The sequence below is a fragment of the Mytilus californianus genome, unplaced genomic scaffold (genome assembly GCF_021869535.1).
Source record: "Mytilus californianus isolate M0D057914Y unplaced genomic scaffold, xbMytCali1.0.p SCAF_1, whole genome shotgun sequence".
NCBI lineage: Eukaryota > Metazoa > Mollusca > Bivalvia > Mytilida > Mytilidae > Mytilus > Mytilus californianus.
In genome coordinates this window covers 59,941,903-59,961,951 of record NW_026262581.1, presented here as the reverse complement: position 1 = coordinate 59,961,951, position 20,049 = coordinate 59,941,903, and the positions used below count along the sequence as shown (strand labels likewise).

Below are 20,049 nucleotides of genomic sequence, written 5' to 3'. Positions count from 1 at the left end.
GGAAATAAAGACATTTATTCTAAAACCAGTTGCTGGCATGATACGGGTTATGTTCTTCTCATATATTTTATGATGGTATGATACTAAACCCCTAACGGGAGGGATTGTGCTTGATTTTCATATGATGAAGAAATAATCTTTCAATCAGTTTAGTTGAGGTTGGAGCTGGCATATGTCAGTAACTTACTGCTAGTAGTAGTTTGTTAATTTATGTATCATTGTCATTTTGCTTAGTTTCTTCTGTTACCTATTCTGACATCGGACTCGGACTTCTTTTAAACTGTTTATTCTACATTGGCTAGAGGTATAGGGTGAGGGTTGAGATCTCACAAAACATGTTTAACCCCGCCGCATTTTTGCGCCTGTCCCAAGTCAGAAGCCTCTGGCCTTTGTTAGTCTTGTATGTTTTTTAAATTTTAGTTATACTAGTATTATATGTTTCGGAGTTTATTGTGACGTCCATTTTCACTGAACTAGTACACATTTTTGTTTAGGGGCCAGCTGAAGCCCGCCTCCGGGTGCGGGATTTTCTCGCTGTGTTGAAGACCCATTGGTGGCCTTGGGCTGTTTTCTGCCAGGCTATTTGGTCGGGTTGTTGTTTCTTTGACACACTCCCCATTTCCATTCTCAATTTTATCACGATAACTTTGAAGCGCTGATAAAATTGATGTTAATAATTTAGAAAGAGGTTTCGAGGAGCACTTGGAAGACTCAGCAATATACCGTTGTTTGTAAGGACACATGTAGTTTAGGTATCAAATACAGTGATGGAAGATCCAGTTCTTCATCTTTGGTTTAAATTCCAAAGGAACATAGAACAGACCTATGCTTATCCAGGATTTGCTCTTTTATTAGTAAGTGTCGTTGGACTAATGGGGTATATATTGAGTTTCCAAGTGAATTGTCAATACCTAATTCATTTATCAAGCAGTTTATGAAATGTGATTTACATTTAACAATGTAGTGAAATTCATATTTACTCCCATCTTTAAAGAACCCAAAATGTTACTTGGCACCTTGCAAACAAATCCCCAACACTATCGTTTTTGTCTGTAAATTACACTACATAAACTGCTTTAAAAAGGAAAAATCGTACAGTTTGAGCGAAAAATAACCCTCTATATACGGTATCTGACATATCACTGAATAGCTTATCGAGAACGAAAAATATTCGCGATGCACTTCCCTTAGATTGATATCATAAATCAGGAACATATATATTGTTCCCAGCATAAATGTAGCTAAAGAAGGTTTAACCTTGAAGAGCATCAACAAGGACACATGAACTTTAAAATTCTCTAATATTAAATGAGGATATATGGTAGGATTGCCAATAAAACACAACTACGAATCACAGGATCCTGATCCGACTTTTGACAAATTTCAATCGGGAATGGTCCTAGCAAGGACAGCAGTAAAATGTATGACTGAGGCTTAAGGCCTGCAATAGCGGAGCACTTTAAAGTACTTGGATCTCAGGATGGGTTTAAGGAGGTGCATGCCCCAATCATGTCGGTAAAAAATTGTTAGGCCCGTAATTTGAAGGAACAAAAAAATCAACATTAGATCCGAGATCCTGGATATAGCCATTAGAGACTGCACATGGCCTACTTATCGTTGACATCTGTCTATTTCTTGTAACCTTTTGCTGTTTGAAGAAATTATAAGGATTGTTTTTGTTTTGTTTTATCTTCATATTTTGTATTTATTCGTGTGAATTTATCAAAATACATGAAAAGTAATACTAGTAAGAAGACATGATTTTATAACTTTCCATCAGATTTATTTCAAAAATTTATTGAAAGATCTTGGTTTTGTTCCAAAGAATGCTGTCTTTTTATCTCTAACCACATTTTTAGGGGACACAGCTTGTGCTTGTTGTGTGCGTGATTTGATTTTTTCCTTTGGAGTTATGCTATAACGGTTATCCACGATTTTCAGAGGCGTTGTTTGATTTGATCTTATTGTTGGAAGCATCAGTTCTTTTTGTTCGGATGATAGTCTCGTAGGTATTCGTCGACTCTGACTTAATTTATTTTCCAACACATTCATCATTACCTTCCATTTCTCATTTAAATTCATGTTCATTTCATCTAACTTCACCTTTAAATCATAACGTTCTTTCCTTGCAATTCCAAGGTCTTCTCGCAGTGCTTTCATTTGTTCGCTTAAAACTACAAGCTGGTCCGTCTTTTCTGCTAATTCCAGTCTAAGTTTGTTGCAATCGTCTTGAAGTTGTTGTACTTCGTTCTCCTTTTCTTGTATTTCTGTCTCTATAATTTCATGTTCTTCATCTCTTTCTTTAATCTCTAGTTCAATGTTGCTTAATCTGTCCTTAAGTTTGTCACTGTTACAGAGCAGTTTAAGTCTCTCATTGAGCTGTTTATTCTGTGCTTTAAACGCGTTTACTTCTGTGTTTAGTTCTTGCATTTTCTTTTGTTTCGATTCCAGTTCCATTCTCACACTTTTTTGTTGGTCTCGCAAGTGTTCGTTCTCACTCTGCAGGTTTTTAAGCTGCTTCTGGAATTTGTCACTTTGCTCGGTTTGGATGTGGTTCCCATTATTTCCACATCCATCGCTCTAAAATATAGAAATAACACTAAACCCGTTTAAATCATCATTACATTATTATTATCTTATTGTATTATTGAATTGTAGCTGTAGCTTTTTGGTCTCATTCGTGTTTAATCAATTGTTTGCGCCAGTACAATTATATTTTCAACATATTCTGTACATTTAAATAGTTAAGTGTACTATTTTGCTTGTATAATGTTTTGTATGTTTTTTTTTTTTTTTGTCTTTCTACATTTTTTCTTTTGATTTCCTCTACATAAACCAGATGAACTTAGGTACTTCGCAGTTCCGCTGCTCCACTAGTAGCACACGTCGTGTAACGCACGACAATTAAAAATCTGGTGATAATTAAGAGGCGACATTAGTTTACCAATGTCAAAATGTCGTAAATCCAGTAAGAACATACAAATCAAGAAAAACGCACAAAAACCCTGAGGGTATCGCATGAACTCCAAACGGAGTGTGACTTGATGCGTGCCGCCGAGAGGGTTACCGTCTCCTGCTGTGCATGCATCACCCGTTAAGCGAATCCACACTCGGTGAAGATGTCACAATAGGGCACAGGAAACAATCGGTAAATGTGCAGATGAAATGACGTTTCTGGTGACCTAATACAAGAAATTTGTATCTTTAGATTTCCCTTTTTGTAGAAAGCGCACTGTCATATGAGAAGATCTTTCAAGTGCGCATAGAGAATATAAGATAGCTGAGTATGACAAAAATATTGCTGAATGGATTTCTTCCTTCCAGTAAGTTGTTTGCTGAATTGTGGGGGATGTGTCCATTTGGCTGAGAGGATTGTTAACTTGGTTGTTTCGAACAGATAAATTCGAGAAACTTTTTTGAGCATTTTCATATTAAAAAAAAAACAATCCCATAACTCTGAAATAAATAAATGGGGAATGTGTCCATCGGACACAGATGATGCCCCCACTTGCATATAATGTTATAAAGGTACATAACTCAAGAACGGTAAAAGTAACACAACCCAAATCTGAAATTGATCTGTGTTTTGTAGTAATAAGTATTGTGATTAAGTTTCATAAAATTTGGTTGAGGCAAACTAAAGTTAGAGAACGGAAACCAATTTTGAGACGTGCTGTTATCTGCTCTTTGGACGTACGGACGTACAGACGGACAAGGATAACACTTAATGCCCCCTCGGCTGCGGCGGGGGCATAAAAAAAACAGAACAAAATCTTGCTTAGACAGCAATTAATATTGTTTTGTCAATGATCTATAAGTAAAACCTAATAATAAAAGATAAAAAGATTACCTGGTCAAGCCCTAGTTGTTTATCCTCTTTTGATAAGTCTGTCTTTTCTGTAATAATAAAGAAGGATGTAAAATAACATTTTTAAAGAGTGAAATATAGATTTATTGCTATGTGTTTCTTTATTCTACATTGGCTAGAGGTTTAGGGGGAGGGTTGAGATCTCACAAAACATGTTTAACATCGCCGCATTTTTGCGCCTGTCCCAAGGCAGGAGCCTCTGGCCTTTAATTGTTAGTCTTGTATGTTTTTTAATTTTAGTTCCTTTATATGTTTTGGGGTTTAGTGTGACGTCCATTTTCATTGAAGAACCAGTACACAATTCTATTTAGGACCACCTCCGGGTGCGGGATTTTCTCGCTGCGTTGAAGACCCGTTGGTGGCCTTCCTCGTTATCTACTCTTTGGTCGAGTTGTTGTCTCTTTGACATATTCCCCATTTCCATTCTCAATTTTATTATAGGAAGATTTTATCATACAGATTGAATTTGCATTGCTACAAAATCGAGTAAGACAAAAAAACAATTATTGTAATTTTCAAATAATGGCGTTATAATATAATTTTATGTGAAAAGTACATTAATAAACTTACGTAAAAATAATTATCTTACAGTTGTCTGCAATGTTACCATATATTATACTTTAATAAATACATAATGCATTACTTTGATAAAAACATACATACCACACTTAAGATCTGCATTTTCTAATCGTTCTATGATGTGGTTATTTCCAGAGGTCTCTAATGCTCTAATAAAGTTGTCATAAGCTCCTTTCTTTACAACAATTTCCAATACCGCATGAATTTGAAGACGCGGGTTTCTATTAATAAGAATTCTAGACCTGTCCTCAAGTCTGAGTATGTCATCTTCAATTAATTTGTCCATTACACCATCCATATCTGTAATGTTGTCCTTAATAAAGGACAAGTTTCTGGTAAGAACTTTGTCGTCGTCCGACATCTTGCCTGCAAAATGTTTATTTCTATATCTAACTGGCCTATCAAAAATTATATTTAACGAAGGTTGATTTGTCATCGTGAATCATAGTTATTAATATGCATTGGCAAAATTTCTGTAACAAAATATCATGATCATATAATTTGACATGCATTACTACATGGCTTTTCAACTTAATGTTCATTCTTCTTGTCCATTGACCAAAAACAAAGAATGTAAAAATGAGATCTATAACGAACTAGTAGCCAAATTCCCCTTTAATTTTGTCTCAAAATGAACCCGTAACAGATATGATCACTTTCTAAGTTTAGAAATTATGAAAGCGTGTTATAACATTAACGGCACAAATTGTACTGCATCAGAATTGCCGAAACTGCAAAATGACGTCTAAATGATACTGGTATATGTCAGTGTGCAACTGATGCAGTGTTTTCTAACTGTTTTCTTAATTTCAGTTAGCAGCAAGAATATATTAGTAAAAGACATACAATAAGTTGCACCGAAATTATATTTGTCTAGCAGTGAATGTACATTTTCATGATAATATGCATCACATGTCGAAGAAACAATGCAGCATAATCTATTTACGAGCACCAAACTTCTTATTTCTGTGTGTCTACGCGTGTTAAACCCTTTCTGTGTAGAATTTTTAAGTAAAAAAAAAAAAACGATAGTCCAACGTTTTCTCTCAAAGATAAAAAGTCACAGGGAATTCATTGCCTTGATTAATTGGCACAACGGAAAACTAATAGGAAATTGAAATCGTGCATCCGATTAGCAAGTTACCATGATCAAAATAGATTACTTCAATCGGCGATTCTCTTCTGATTTCGAATGAGCTCTTCATAATTAAGCTCTTTCCCCCGAGTTTGACTAGATTCAACTTAATATACGGAATGATAAGATGCCGCTTACAAAGCAAAATACAACATCACTCATACTCTGGTTTGATTCCTGAATATTTTTCTTTTATAAGATTCGTATTGCTTGATAAATAATTAATTGTGTGCTGTTCCTGAATTTCGATGTTCAGATGCGAGCTTTCATATGATTTATCGAAAGAAATGTCGATAGAACAATATTCATCTCTTAATTAACAAAAGGCTTTCTAAACTCTATGCTAGACACTCCTGTTAGGGGTTAATTTCTGGCAGTCAAGATATTCGCGATCGAATGCAGCAAATGTTTGGTATTTTCGATTTGATAAACAACATTTCTTCGTAAAAATGTGTTGCCGTATAACAGCGCACGATGTATGCCACATACGGTTATTTGTTTACTAACGCTATCAGAACACACCAGACTATTTCCACATTTTTTATTGGTAATTCATATTGCTCAGATTTTACGTGTTGTCTGTTTTAATCGTCCGTTCTTTCTCATATTTTGTTTGTTTTACACCTGTCCTTGCCTCTTTTTGAGTTGTCTTATCACGAAACAGTGCTATCTGACATAGGTTTTGGTTTGTGACCCGAATTTGTTTCAGTTAAATTGATTTATGACTATTGAGCAGCGGTATACTACTGTTGCCTTTATTTATAGGTTAGATAGCTTTTTACTTTTTTGTTAGTTTGTATGAGTGTTTGTTAGTTGTCTTAATTTTAGTCATATTTTAATATTTACAATATTATTAAAGATTGTTTGGGGTTTTGTAAATTCAGAATATGTAAACTTCTAGTACTAGTAACACTGGGTCGATACCGCTGCTGGGTGACAGCAAGTCCCAGAGGGTATCAATAGCTTATTAGTCAGTGCCTCGACACTGGCGTGATATATAACAGCATTCTTAAATTCTACGTTGAAAAATTCAGAAATCATTAAAAAACCTAAGGTGTTAAATTCCTCAGGCAAATTTTTTTCTTAGATGGATTTGGCGATTCTCTTTATATTTATTTTGGTCTTTATAATATATAGGCTCCTCGTTTATTCAAGTTTCTATACATCCTTGGCTTTTAAGTTTGACGGTATATTTGAGCGTCCCTGATGAATGTAGATCCAGAAAGTGCTTCCGACGCACAAAATGTGTAAAGTGTTATTTTCATAATCATTATAAAGGATCGTACGTATATTCAATTCCTTTATTACTGTATTCAATACTTTAGATTTCATCAACTAACTGATGAAAATAAGCCGAACAAATAAATAATAAAGCGTTTCATAGTATAGAATCATATATGCAACAACAACAAAAAATGAATAAATGCATGCAAATTTGTGAAAATAAGTCAATTTAATTTATTATTTCCATTGTGCTTGGGGTTTAGCTGTAAACACGAATTGAGGTGAGATAAACTGACGTGGACGTGTTACTCTCGCCCTAGGACTGATAGGAGATTCTCTAGTCGAATTATGGGTATTGCTTGATTTCGGTGTACCCGGTGTTTTTCCTTGAAGCGTTGGCAAAATTGAACTTTCCCTATTTTGACCCCTATCTTTGCTTTGATTCCTTGAATGTGCTGATATGCGTGTAAAGGTAGATTGTCTTGGTGTCCTGTTAACTTTATTCTCTGATATGACATTCATCATGTTTTGCATTTTTTCATCAAAATTTTTGTTAATGTTCTCAACTTTAAGTTTGAGTTCTCTCCTTTCAGTTCTCGCTGAAATATGTTCCTCACGTAAATGTCTCATTTCCCTGCTAAGCATTGCTATTTGGTCAGTCTTTTCGTCGACTTCTTTTCTCAGATCATCTAACTGATTTCTCAAATGCGTTACTTCGTCCTTTTTTAAATCAAGTTCTTTCTTAAGTTTTGTGTTTCTATTCTCTTTCCTCTTTAACTCTTCCTCTAGATCATTAAAAACAGAATTAACCAAGTCACCCCTTCTAAGATTGGAAAGTCGCTGACTCAATTCTAAATTTTCTTTTTGATATTTACAAGCTTCTCGGTTGAGTTCTAACAATCTGTGTTGGTTACAATTAAGATCTTTTCGAATTTGTGCTTGCTGTTGCTTTAGATTGTAATTTTCTTTTGTTAAATTGTCAAGGTCATTCTGTAGCATGGAAGCCTTGTGTTGTTTATATTCATTATCTGTATACATATTGTCCTATAAACATATAAAAATTCTTGAATTTCATATTTATATCACTTTAAATACCTATTTAGTGTCTGCATATTTTATGATGATAAACTTTTCTTTTAGGGGGAAATTTTCATAGCATTTCCTTTTAATTCTTATATTTGATAAACATAGTATACACTCTATTAAGAAATCAAACGCGGTAGCTATAGATCAATGTTAAAAGATATTAATTATCATAAATATACGTATTTGAAATTTCCAAGCGTCAAAGATGTACCAGTTGATTTGTTCTAAAATGTACAAGTGTTCTATTTGTATGCTTGGCTTCCTATTGTTGTTATCATTATTGTTACTATTTTGGTTTAATGGTCTTTGACGTAACATTTTTACGAACACTACTGGCGAGAAACAATTTTCTAAAGTCGAAAATGGTGTATTGAATTAACATTTTTGTATTCACTTTCTGGATATTTGTTCATACAGTACTACCAAGAGGTAAGAACTTGACTGCCTAACTGTGTACTTACTTGGTCTGTACTTGACATGCTGGATTCTTTTTCTGAAAACAAAATTGGTAAACTTATTCTTTCATCGAAAAATAGAGGCGTAAGATACCAAAGGGATATTTAAACTCATAAGTTGATGACAAACTGACAACGCCATGGCAAACAAAAAACGAAAAACGACTGAAAGACAAACAAACAGTTTACAAATCACAACATAGAAAATTAAGACTGAGCAACACGAATCCCATCAAAAACCTGGGATATTCTCGGGTGGCCCTTAAGGGTACGCAGACCCCTGCTCCACAAGTGGCACCCGTCATGTTGCTTATGTAAGTATAAACACGTTGATATTTCTAATTTGGTGATGTCACATTCGAGGAAAAGAGGACGGGAAGGTTGTTACGACAATTGGAACATATTCATTATCTGTGAAATAGATATTCCATAACGGTCAACCAACATTTGATTGCGTCCCTAAAACTTTAGTTGAACTTTAGCGCTTCAGCTCATATTACAACACTGTGAAACATTTATCTTGTGTATATTCAATTGTCAGTAACAATAGTTATAAAACAATATAAACTATGCGCACTTATAAATTATCATAAATATACTTAATATTACTAGTATGTTGCGTCCGTTCTGTTTAACCTTGTAAAACAATGTAAATTTGACCCCACTTACCAAATTTTGTTGCAAAAAAAAACCAACACCAAAACAAAATGAAAAGTTTCTTGAACCATGTTAGTAGCCTACACAATGACGAAGAGTTGTCACAAGAATTATGGATAAGGAATAAATTTTAATTATGTACAAACAGTTTTTCTTAACAGAAAGTAACCTATCATCAGTGATTACACCGTTGTTTACCTAAACGTAAGTCTGTTGCTTCAAGTCTTGCAACTATTCTTTCATTTCCAGTACACTGTAATGCCTTTGTAAACTTCTTATATGCCTGTTTCTTAAGAACTATTTCTAATACTGAATGGATAGGATCCTCATCCAGCAATATAAGATTTCTTTCTCCCATCCCAAGAATGTCCTCTTCTATTAATATATCTATAACACTATCAATTTCAGTTACAGTTTTCTTGATAAATGATAGATTCCGTGTAATTCTTTTTGTCTCGTCCATACTTCTGAATGTTGATGACTATCTAAAACTATCAAGAATATATTCTTCAAACGGGAAACGAATTACATTCAAACTCCAAATTTGCTGACGAGATCTGTATGAACTACTTTAAATGAAAGATACCCTTATTGGCTTGTTTGTTGATTAAAATCGAAAAGGTTGTTTTTTTTTCGCGACAACTATAAAGAGAATAAAAAAGTAACAATAATAATTACTCATGATCATTGACCTGTTAATTTACAACCCAATAATCTTAACTGTTACTTATAATATATCTAATGAATCATGAGTATTACAATGATATACAGTTGCTAGTACCCTATAAGTGATCTCAAGTTTCGCCTTTACTCAATCGAAGAAAGTACACTGTCTTAAATAATGCCCATTTCGTATTTCATTTGATCTTCCAGCTGTTTTGATTTGAGCGACACTGATTAGTCTTGTAGACAAAACGCGCGTCTGGAATTATGAATTACAATTCTGGTTTCTTTCACGAGTGTTAACCTGTCCTTGCCTGGTTAACACTCGTTGCAAGTGTGGTAAACGGTCACTGATTCAAATTGTATGCATAACATCGAGGTTTCATTGAGTACATTAAAAAACTGAGTAAATGATCACTGGTTTAAAAAACTCTACAGGCTCATCAGAGACACCTGAATAAAAAAGCGAAAAAAAAAAAAAAAATACAAAACAAAAAAGGGAGTATTTAGGACCCAAAATTCCGGAAAGCTTAACAAAAAATACAGCTAAGGTAATCTGTTCCTGGCTTACAAATCCTTAGTATTTCGAAAAATTCAAAGTTTTGTAAACAGTTAATTAAATTAAGGCAACAGTATTTACCGATGTTAAAATCTTGTAAATCGATTTGGAAGAGATAAATCAAGGTAACACACAAAAACCGAGGGATATTATCGGGATTTTATAGACAACATCTGATATTTGCTTGAAAATTTGTACCCCCTTTTTTAAAGCTAATTTGTGTCGAACTATTTAAATTAGTAAAAATCAGCACATATCATCTTTACTACTCTGCATCCACCATTATATTGCACTACTAGTAAATTAAAATTCACCTTAAATCTTAATAATTTATATTTATTCCCTAATATTCTGCGACAGTTATATACTTTCTTTTTAAATCCAAAATCGTTCTTCAAATACATGTGACATCATCAACCCGAATACAAATTAAACCGAGTCCGAAATGATTTCCATATTGCATGTATATGTTTCATAAAATAGATAGTATGTAAGCTTTGAAAATTGGTAACTTACTTTTAGTACGAATACTCTAGAACAGAACAGTTAAAGTGTTGAAAATACAAGTCATGTGACACTCGAATCCCCATGTTGCAATGCGACATTAGTTCTATTTTTATGCACTTTGAAAAGACAATAATCTACAAAACAGTACTCAGATACAAACCCTGCGCAAACTGGAAATGAAATCGAGTCCTTCTGATATGCAAACAGTTTCTGCTTTCATACCCGTCTAACAATGTAATCTCCAGAAACAATCCATAAACAAGGCAATTATTCCCTGAATTAATGTGACTACGGCAAAAGAAAAATATCTTTCGTAATCTGTCAATCAGTATTCTGTAACGATCAATCCATTCAAGATGGAGGTCATAAAAATTTTGGAGTACTGACTTCAACTTTACTATCACGAAACCATCCGTGGCAGAATCGCTCTGGCATGTCATGTCGACTGTGATATATACTGACTCCATATACAGGTGCTGTAACAATGTTGATATGACTGTAAACAATGACAAGTTTTCATGGGAAAATTGGAAATAATCGCTTTATTCAGGCTCCCAACCGACCACAACTGTCTCTTTTCAAGGGAATAGTAAAACAGATATGCCATTTCAATGTCCATTCGTAGAGTCACCAAACTAAGTTAATCGGTGAAAGAACATCACCAAGAAAGCGGATCGCCTTATCTTCTTTCTATTCTTCCTTTATGGATCGGCGTTAAACCAGCTTTTTACGAAGAAAAAAAGTTGAGAAAAAGAGGGACACAGTACACAATATGTTCCATAGGAATGCCGTCAATATTTAAAAAACCCATCAAATATAACAAATATGTTTCAATCGTCTGATCAAGCATTCAGAGAACTGTTGGCAAAATCAGTGGGGTAAAAAGAAATACATGTAATGGTTGACTAGTCAAGTACGGTGTTTGAAAGAAAGCTACCCAAAACACTTTATTTAACCAGTTACCGCTGGTGAGGAAAATGAGGTACATTGCCTTATAACATAAACCAAACTAACATATATTATTTACAACGAAAGAACACAAATATTATTGACCTGTCGTGCATCCTTACTATGAACGAGTTGCATACAAAATGCTTCATACTAAAAGATTACACCCAATTGTACCTACGCTACTAATACAAACATTACCACCTATCTCTAGCATTTAGCCAATTACGTTACACGCATGACAAAACTGGTAAACTTTTTGACATATCCTTCAATTTTTATACACAATTTTGGTTAAAAGGACTCATTTATATACAAGAAATTGCAAGTAGGAGCAAATATTATTTCATTAAAAACACGTCTACAAATGAAAAACAAAAATTGGGATACAGAGTTGGATGTTCTATAATTGAAGGCTTATTGAAAAAAAGATGAAAACCACCCATTTTCATTTAAGTTGCATTTGGAGAAAGCATTCATTTAACTTCGGATCGACACAATATATCAAGAACTGGTTAATACATAGCATATATATTTTGTTATCAAACATGAAATTGATCCAAGAGTTTTATCGAACACTTTCAGGGCATGAAAAAAGGTAACGTGTTTGTACTTTTGTTATATCAAAGATTAGCATGAAAACTGGTTGAATTTCATCAATGTACAGTTTGATTACTAGTATTGATTATTCCTCACAAATTACAATCAATGAAGCAGTACTAGGGATCCAATATACAGCTACAAACAGTGCATGGATTCTAAAAAAGCTGCATACAAAATATCCACAGTATTCTTAGTACTTCTTCATCGAAACCACAGTCACTTGTTTCTATCTTTTACCTTCTCGTAAATATACGTTGATAGTGGGGCTTCCCATGGATAGAAACAAGTGCCTGTGATCGAAACACTACAAAAAAAAAATCACTTTGTGATTAACTAATGGTATGTTTGTCATGAATAGCCTTAGTATAGTGTCTTGGATCAATTTATTTGAATTCCTGTAATGCTCTTAAACTTCGTTTTTGATTTGGCATATTGACGAGTCCTGTGTAAACCAAACACGCGTCTGTCGTAATTTATTAGCCTGGTATCTTTGATGAGTTTTTACATGCAATTTTATTTCAGATACATAGATGCTTATAATACCATATTTAATTGATAGATGTTTATAAGTTTCTGACAACTGGCTACCGACTCCGACACTGAAGTTAACAATGGATGTATTCTTAATACTTAAAAACGTATAAAAAATGGATAGTAAAATAAGGGATTTTATCAGAGTGGATAAATTCACCCACATAAAGGTAAGACAAGCTAAGTAGTGTTAAGTATGTGTTATAGAATATACAATTGAGTGTTCAGTGCAAACAGTGAAGAAAAGCCAAATCTTGTACCTAAGCGACTGTGAATACCCCTAAAACCGAATTTTGGTGACCTTAAAAAATCAATGTCAATGTAAATGACTGGGGGAAAGCGTGAATGTAACAGAATACAAAAAGTAAATGGCAAAATATTTCGTTTTGAATAAAAAAAAATAAATGTGGATAAGTGTCCACATGTGGACACAGATGATGCCCCCGCTTGCATATCATATAGTTATAAAGGGACATATTAACTGAAGAACGGTAAAAGTGACGCTACCCAAATTTGAACTTGATCTGAGTTTTGTGGTAATAAGCATTGTGTGTAAGTCTCATAACATTTGGTTGAGGCTAACTTAAGTAGAGAACAGAAACTAAAAATTCAGCAATTTTTCTATTTCTAAACACGCATAACTCTAGAACGGTTGTGTATAAGTTTTATAACATTTGGTTGAGACAAACTAAAGTTAGAGAACGGAAACGAAAAAATTCAGCATTTTTTATGTTTATAAATGGACATAACTCAAGAATGGTAAAAGTGTCGCCAAATTTCGTACTTAATCTGTATTATTTAGTAATAAGCATTGTGTATAAGTTTCATAACATTTGGTAGAGGCAAACTAAAGTTAGAAAACGGAAACAAAAAATTTGTACTTGATCTTAGTTTTGTGGTAATGAATATTGTGTATAGGTCTCATAATGTTTGGTTGGGGCAAACTTAAGTTACAGATTGGAAACTAAAAATTTTGCAATCTTTCGATTTATAAAGGGGCATTACTCAATAATGGTTAAAGTGACACTACCCAAATTCGACTTGATCTGTGTTTTATCAGTGAAAGTCAAAATTAAACATTGCATGGTATAAAGCATTGATTGTAGTTGATTCAACTATAATCATGGACAAAGGAAGATAACACCAATTTTAAAAATTACTTGATATTTAGAAGTCAATTAAAATTTTGCAATTTTTCCATTTATAAAGGGGCATAACTCTAGAACGGTTAAAGTGACGCAACCAAAATTCAAACTTGATCTGTGTTTTGTGGTAATTATCATTGTGTATAAGTTTCATAACATTTGGTTGAGGCAAACTTAAGTAAGAGAAAGGAAACTAAAAATTTTGCAATTTTTCAATTTATAAAGGGGCATAACTCTAGAACAGTAAAAGTGACGCCACCAAAATTTATACTTGATCTGTGTTTTGTGGTAATAAGCATTGTGTATAAGTTTCATAACATTTGGTAGAGGCAAACTCAAGTTAGAGAACGGAAACTAAAAATTTTGCAATTTTTCCATTTATAAAGGGGCATAACTCTAGAACGGTTAAAGTGACGCCACCAAAATTTAGACTTGATCTGTGTTTTGTGGTAATAAGCATTGTGTATAAGTTTCAGAACATTTGGTTGAGGCAAACTTAAGTTCGAGGACAGAAACTAAAAATTTTGCAATTTTTCCATTTATAAAGGGGCATAACTCTAGAACGGTTAAAGTGACGCCACCAAAATTTAAACCGTTGATCTGTGTTTCGTGGTAATAAGTTTCAGAACATTTGGTTGAGGCAAACTTAAGTTCGAGGACGGAAACTAAAAATTTTGCATTTTTCATTGACTTAACATTAGTGGTTCATCTTAAACTGACCTAATCACAAACTAATACATGTAAACTAAGCAAAAGTTTCAAAGTCAATAGACCATGAATGAGGGGTAAGGACCAAATATTCTCCATGGAAATGAGATGTGCTAATGCTTTAACAACTGCATACCAATTATAATTGACCTACCACTTACAGTTCCCCTTAAACTGACCTAATCACGAACTAATACATGAAAACTAAGCAAAAGTTTCAAAGTCAATAGACCATGAATGAGGAGGCGGGGCCATATAATCTCCATTGAAATGAGATATGACAATGCTTATACAACTGCATATCAAATATCATTGACCTACCACTAATGTGGTTCACCATAAACTGACCTAATCACAAACTAATACATGTAAACTAAGCAAAGTTTCAAAATGAATAGACCTTGACTGAGGGGGCGTGGCCAAATAATCCCCATGGTAATGAGATGTGCCAATGCTAATACAACTGCATACCAAATATCATTGACCTACCACTAGTGGTTCCCCATAAACTGACCTAATCACAAACTAGTACATGTAAACTAAGCAAAGTTTCAAAGTCAATAGACCTTGACTGAGGGGGCGGGGCCAAATAATCTCCATGGTAATGAGATGTGCCAATGCTAGTACAACTGCATACCAAATATCATTGACTTACCACTAGTGGTTCACCATGAACTAGACCTAATCACAAATTAATACATTGTTGACATCGCTGCCGTCGTCGATGTCCCCGCCACCGGAAACAGCATACCTATGTCTCGCTTTTTGACTCTGTCAAGGCGAGACAAAAATGTCCTTGCAAACAACGTCATAATGCTGGGTCTGCCAAATGCTCCACATATTAAAACTCTTTCCAAGTTATAAAGTTATAAACATCTATTTCATCAGCAATCAAAACCATGCTTCAGAGTTACTAATGTGGATACTAATAAATCTTAAAATGTGTTAGAGAACTTATAATCAAAGTCTCTAACCTCGTGCATTATAATAAAAATTTTTTTTTACATCTCTACACTTTACACTTGTATTCCAGTTCTAAACTTAAAGACAGATTGAAAGAGTTAGTCCAGCATTGTTTCATAAAGCAGATTGGCCAATGCAGATACAGATATCTTGTTTTAGGAAGAGACATATCAGACTTTATCAAAAACACTCTGATTGATCATTCCAGCAATAAGTTTTCGGAAACTGGCTTCATCAAAAGACTTTTTTTATTGACAACATTTTTTTAACATTTAGAGGATGTTTAAAAAAATTCAGCATTCATATAGGATCCAACTGTGCCCCTCTGCATGCAGGCGTATTCCTTTTTTCTTACAAGAATTCATAAGGAAGCTTCTCTAAAATAAACTGTTATCACAGAAATATGTCTCGCCTTTTTGTAATTTTGATAATGCAAATGTTGAAATTAAAATAGCAATACTTTAACATGTAAGTTATGCAAATATTCAAAGTCAATGAACCATGACTGAAGGTACATGGCTGAACAATCTCCATTGAAATGAGATTTGCCAATGTTAATATAACTGCATACCAAATACCATTGACTAATCATAAGTCGTTCCCTTTAAACAAACCTAAACACAAACATTAACTTGTAAACTATGTAAAAGTTTCAAAGTCAATGAACCATGATGAGGGGGTGGGGCTATATAATTTCCATGGAAATAAGATTTGCAAATGCCAAAACATTTGCATACCAAATATCATTGACATAACATTAGCAGTTCATCTTAAACTGATTTAATCACAAACTAATACATATAAACTAAGCAAATGTTTCAAAGTCAATAGACCATGACTGAGGGGGCAGGGCCAAATATTCTCCATGGAAATGAGATGTGCTAATGCTTATACAACTGCATACCAATTAACATTGGCCTACCACTAATGGTTCCCCTTGAACTGACCTAATCACAAACTAATACATGTAAACTAGGCAAAATTTTCAAAGTCAATAGACCATGACTAAGGGGGCGGAGCCAAATAATTTCCATGGAAATGAGATATGCCAATGCTTATACTACTGCATACCAAATATCATTGACCTACCACTAGTGGTTCCCCATAAACTGACCTAATCACAAACTAATACATGCAAACTAATTTAAAGTTTCAAAGTCAATAGACCATGACTGAGTGGGCAGGGCCAAATAATCTCCATGGAAATGAGATGTGCCAATGCTTATACAACTGCATACAAAATATCATTGACCTACCACTTGTGGTTCACCATAAACTAGACCTAATCACAAACTAATACATTGTTGACGCTGCCGCCGTTGTCGAAGCCAGAAACAGCATACCTATGGCTCGCTTTTTGACTCTGTCAAGGCGAGACAAAAATTAAAAGAAGCTGGACTTATCCTTCAACCCAATTTTTCCTTGTTTAGATGATGTCTTTTCACCGAACAATTAAGAGATTGGCGACTATCTAGGCTGCATCTATCCCAATGAACTTGAAATAAAGGATACCAAATATACAATTAAGTCTGCATCATAACTGGATTAACATATAGAAATTGACAATGAGGGTTGGTTGAGAACTAAACCTTACCATAAAAAATATGACTGCAATATTCTTATTGTGAATTTTCTATTTCTGGGTAGCAACAATACAGCAGCAACTGCATATGACATATGGAGTATATATTTCCAATTGAACATTCAAGGGTTTCAAGTGGTAAATTTGATAGAGGTTCCAAGATGTCTATTGCATCAAGGGTTTCAAGTGGTAAAGTTGAAGTCATCTCTTCAAAAGTTTTACAGACATGATTTGGTGTCAAAGATGGCCACAGATATTTCCAACTTTTTTATATCACAGTCCTTCCTCTTTTCCTTTATTGTAACATTACCATTCTAATTAATCATCTGATTTGTACTTGCATGAGCAAAACGATAGGTGCCACTTTTGGATCAGGTTTGGTTCATGTTGCTTTATATTTCCCATGGTTTTGTCTGCCTTTATGCTTTTCAATTGCTTCCTTGGTATCTTTTCTATCATTTTATGTGTAAGTATGATGCTATTTTGTTTAGAAACAGTGATGTTTTATCGAAATCATTCCAACATAATAAAGTTATGACATTTTTTTGTGACCATAATAAAAAGATGAACAAATACAAGTCTATAAGTGTTGCTTGCTTCATATATACCCAGTGACAAAAATATTTTTTGCATATTAAGGACCAAAACAAATTAACAATTAATCAACGGGTAGGTTTTGCAGGTTTGTAAACCAGAATGAAGGCAGAATTTTGACTGCTACTGGAAAATGAAGGTATGTTGTATATTGTCAGAAATTATGTCTTTGCAAGGTTTTTTTTTACATAATGACAGTGTGACACTCGCTCTTCATGAGGCATCACATTTAATGCCCCATTCCATCTGGATGTAACAGCTTCAAGAGAACAATAATACCACATAGGCTATTATTTTATTTGACAAGTTATACAGTAACATAACATCATTTAACATCATTGTCATAGTTTCACTTTTATCTAGTGCAGATCCAGAAAAATAGTCATGATCATTGTCCTTCTGTATCAATGTTTGAGACTGATATATATTAACAGGAAAAAAGAAATAACAATTAATTTGTTTTCTACAATTTACTTCCTTGTGTGCTGATCATATGGTCATGTTCATATCAGATTTGATTTTATTTTAAAAATCTTGTGTTTTTCAATCAACTAAATTAAAAAATTCCTCTCATGTTTTCTCTCCTAGTCCAGCATCTTTCCATTTTGTTTGGAAGAATTTTTCGGTAACATTGGCACATTTATAATATTCTGTATCAGGTTTATTGTAAGATCGACAATTAGTAAAAATTCTGTTCATATCTGCCATGAATAATTTCTTATGACAATAGTATCGATTCTTTATTCTATCTCCCATGGTTTTCAAATCTAAAATAAACAACAATGTTTCAATCTTTTTTTGTATAGATTTAAAGTATAGCAAATAAAGCTGTTGAAAATAAAAGTATTATTAAGAATTGCACTCTAAACAAAGCAGCATTTAAGCCTCCTACGTACATCATGCTGAATAATAATAATTCTTTATTTAGTTATCTTTAATTATCATCTATAACAATTTAACAATATTAACACCACTTTGAATTTTCACCTTTCCTAAATTCCTATAATTTCTTAGCTCTGAATCAAAAGGAAAAAAGGCTATTTTTTTCCCCATAAGATTGCGATTTATTATCAACTAAAGAGGCAAATAATTCAAGATAAAACAAGATAGCAAACACAGAAATGTCTTACATCCTTGACTAATAATAATTGAATTTTATTTTGAGAGTCCTTACAAAAACTTAACATTGACCAATGAACACTGAAAATGTGGTTTATGTCAGTCTTTCAGCTGACATTTACATCTTGCAAATATTCTATGCATTGAATATAGTTAACCTTTTACATATAGTAACAGACTGTATCAAGAAATACTTAATGTTTATCACTGAACAATGCAATGAGATAGACTGTATCAAGAAATACTTAATGTTAATCACTGAACCGTGCAATGAGATAGACTGTATCAAGAAATACTTAATGTTAATCACTGAACATTGCAATGAGATAGACTAAGACTGTATCAAGAAATACTTAATGCTAATCACTGAACCGTGCAATGAGATGGAGGTCAGGTGAACCCTGTATGACAAACGTATATACCTTGCAATAATCTAATATGCAAAATATATTGTCCTATCACTTATTAATTATTCTCGTATAATAAAATTCTTTTTAAAAGCAGTCACTAAACCATGGAAATAGAGTCAAGGATAAAAGACATAATTCAGACAGAAACATCAAACCATATGGCATCCGACTATGTATACCAGAAAAAGCATATCCAGCATCTACCTTCTGTAATCTTAAGCTGTAAACAAAAAGCTATAGCTGGCAAATGAACATTTCATTTTCTGGAAATTTGTGCAGGTCAGGCAAAAATTGGATGAAGCAGAAATAGATGCTATTGAATAAAAAATAAACTTGGCAGACTAAATGGAATGAAACAGTTAGGCAATATCTACATAGTGTTACTTACCCATGGGGAATTTTATGTGGTCATAGTAGTCTGGGGCTTCATTTTTCTCCACAGGTTTTAAGAATGGCCAGGCACTGGAATGAGCCTACAAAATATTTGTATTAGATTTCAAACACTATATTATGTAAGGATGTTAAACCCAGCCACTTTGGTCTTATCAAAAGGTTATTATTTTAAGTACAAAAAAGTAAGTTGGCAAAGTCATGATGATTTGATTGTTCAAAAACTGTGTTTAATATATTATTTTATAAAGTATGTAAATACAAATTATCACAAATATACGACTACAGATGTCCATAATATACTTAAATTTCAATATACTAAT

At 33.5% G+C, this 20,049-nt stretch overlaps 3 protein-coding genes across 3 annotated transcripts in view; all 3 read right to left on the bottom strand.

Moving 5' to 3' along the window:
* Nucleotides 1-1,758: 1,758 nt before the first annotated feature.
* On the bottom strand, nucleotides 1,759-4,894 carry LOC127705106 (putative leucine-rich repeat-containing protein DDB_G0290503). Its single transcript, XM_052209372.1, has 3 exons — nucleotides 4,532-4,894; nucleotides 3,851-3,897; nucleotides 1,759-2,580 (listed from the first exon to the last, which is right to left on the bottom strand). The coding sequence occupies exons 1-3, from the start codon at nucleotides 4,881-4,883 to the stop codon at nucleotides 1,783-1,785; spliced, it is 1,197 nt and encodes a 398-aa protein (XP_052065332.1). The 5' UTR covers nucleotides 4,884-4,894; the 3' UTR covers nucleotides 1,759-1,782.
* A 1,987-nt stretch (nucleotides 4,895-6,881) lies between these two features.
* Nucleotides 6,882-9,585, bottom strand: LOC127705174 (uncharacterized). Its single transcript, XM_052209425.1, has 3 exons — nucleotides 9,203-9,585; nucleotides 8,354-8,385; nucleotides 6,882-7,850 (listed from the first exon to the last, which is right to left on the bottom strand). The coding sequence occupies exons 1-3, from the start codon at nucleotides 9,465-9,467 to the stop codon at nucleotides 7,044-7,046; spliced, it is 1,104 nt and encodes a 367-aa protein (XP_052065385.1). The 5' UTR covers nucleotides 9,468-9,585; the 3' UTR covers nucleotides 6,882-7,043.
* An 8,500-nt stretch (nucleotides 9,586-18,085) lies between these two features.
* The window catches only part of LOC127704901 (histone acetyltransferase KAT2A-like), a 48,797-nt gene continuing 46,833 nt past the window's right edge, over nucleotides 18,086-20,049 (bottom strand). Inside the window, exons 16-17 of the mRNA XM_052209137.1 lie at nucleotides 19,725-19,809; nucleotides 18,086-18,574 (exon numbers count right to left, since the gene is read on the bottom strand). Coding sequence (XP_052065097.1) covers nucleotides 18,378-18,574; nucleotides 19,725-19,809 — 282 coding nt within the window. The 3' untranslated portion in view covers nucleotides 18,086-18,377. The remainder of the gene's footprint in view (nucleotides 18,575-19,724; nucleotides 19,810-20,049) is intronic.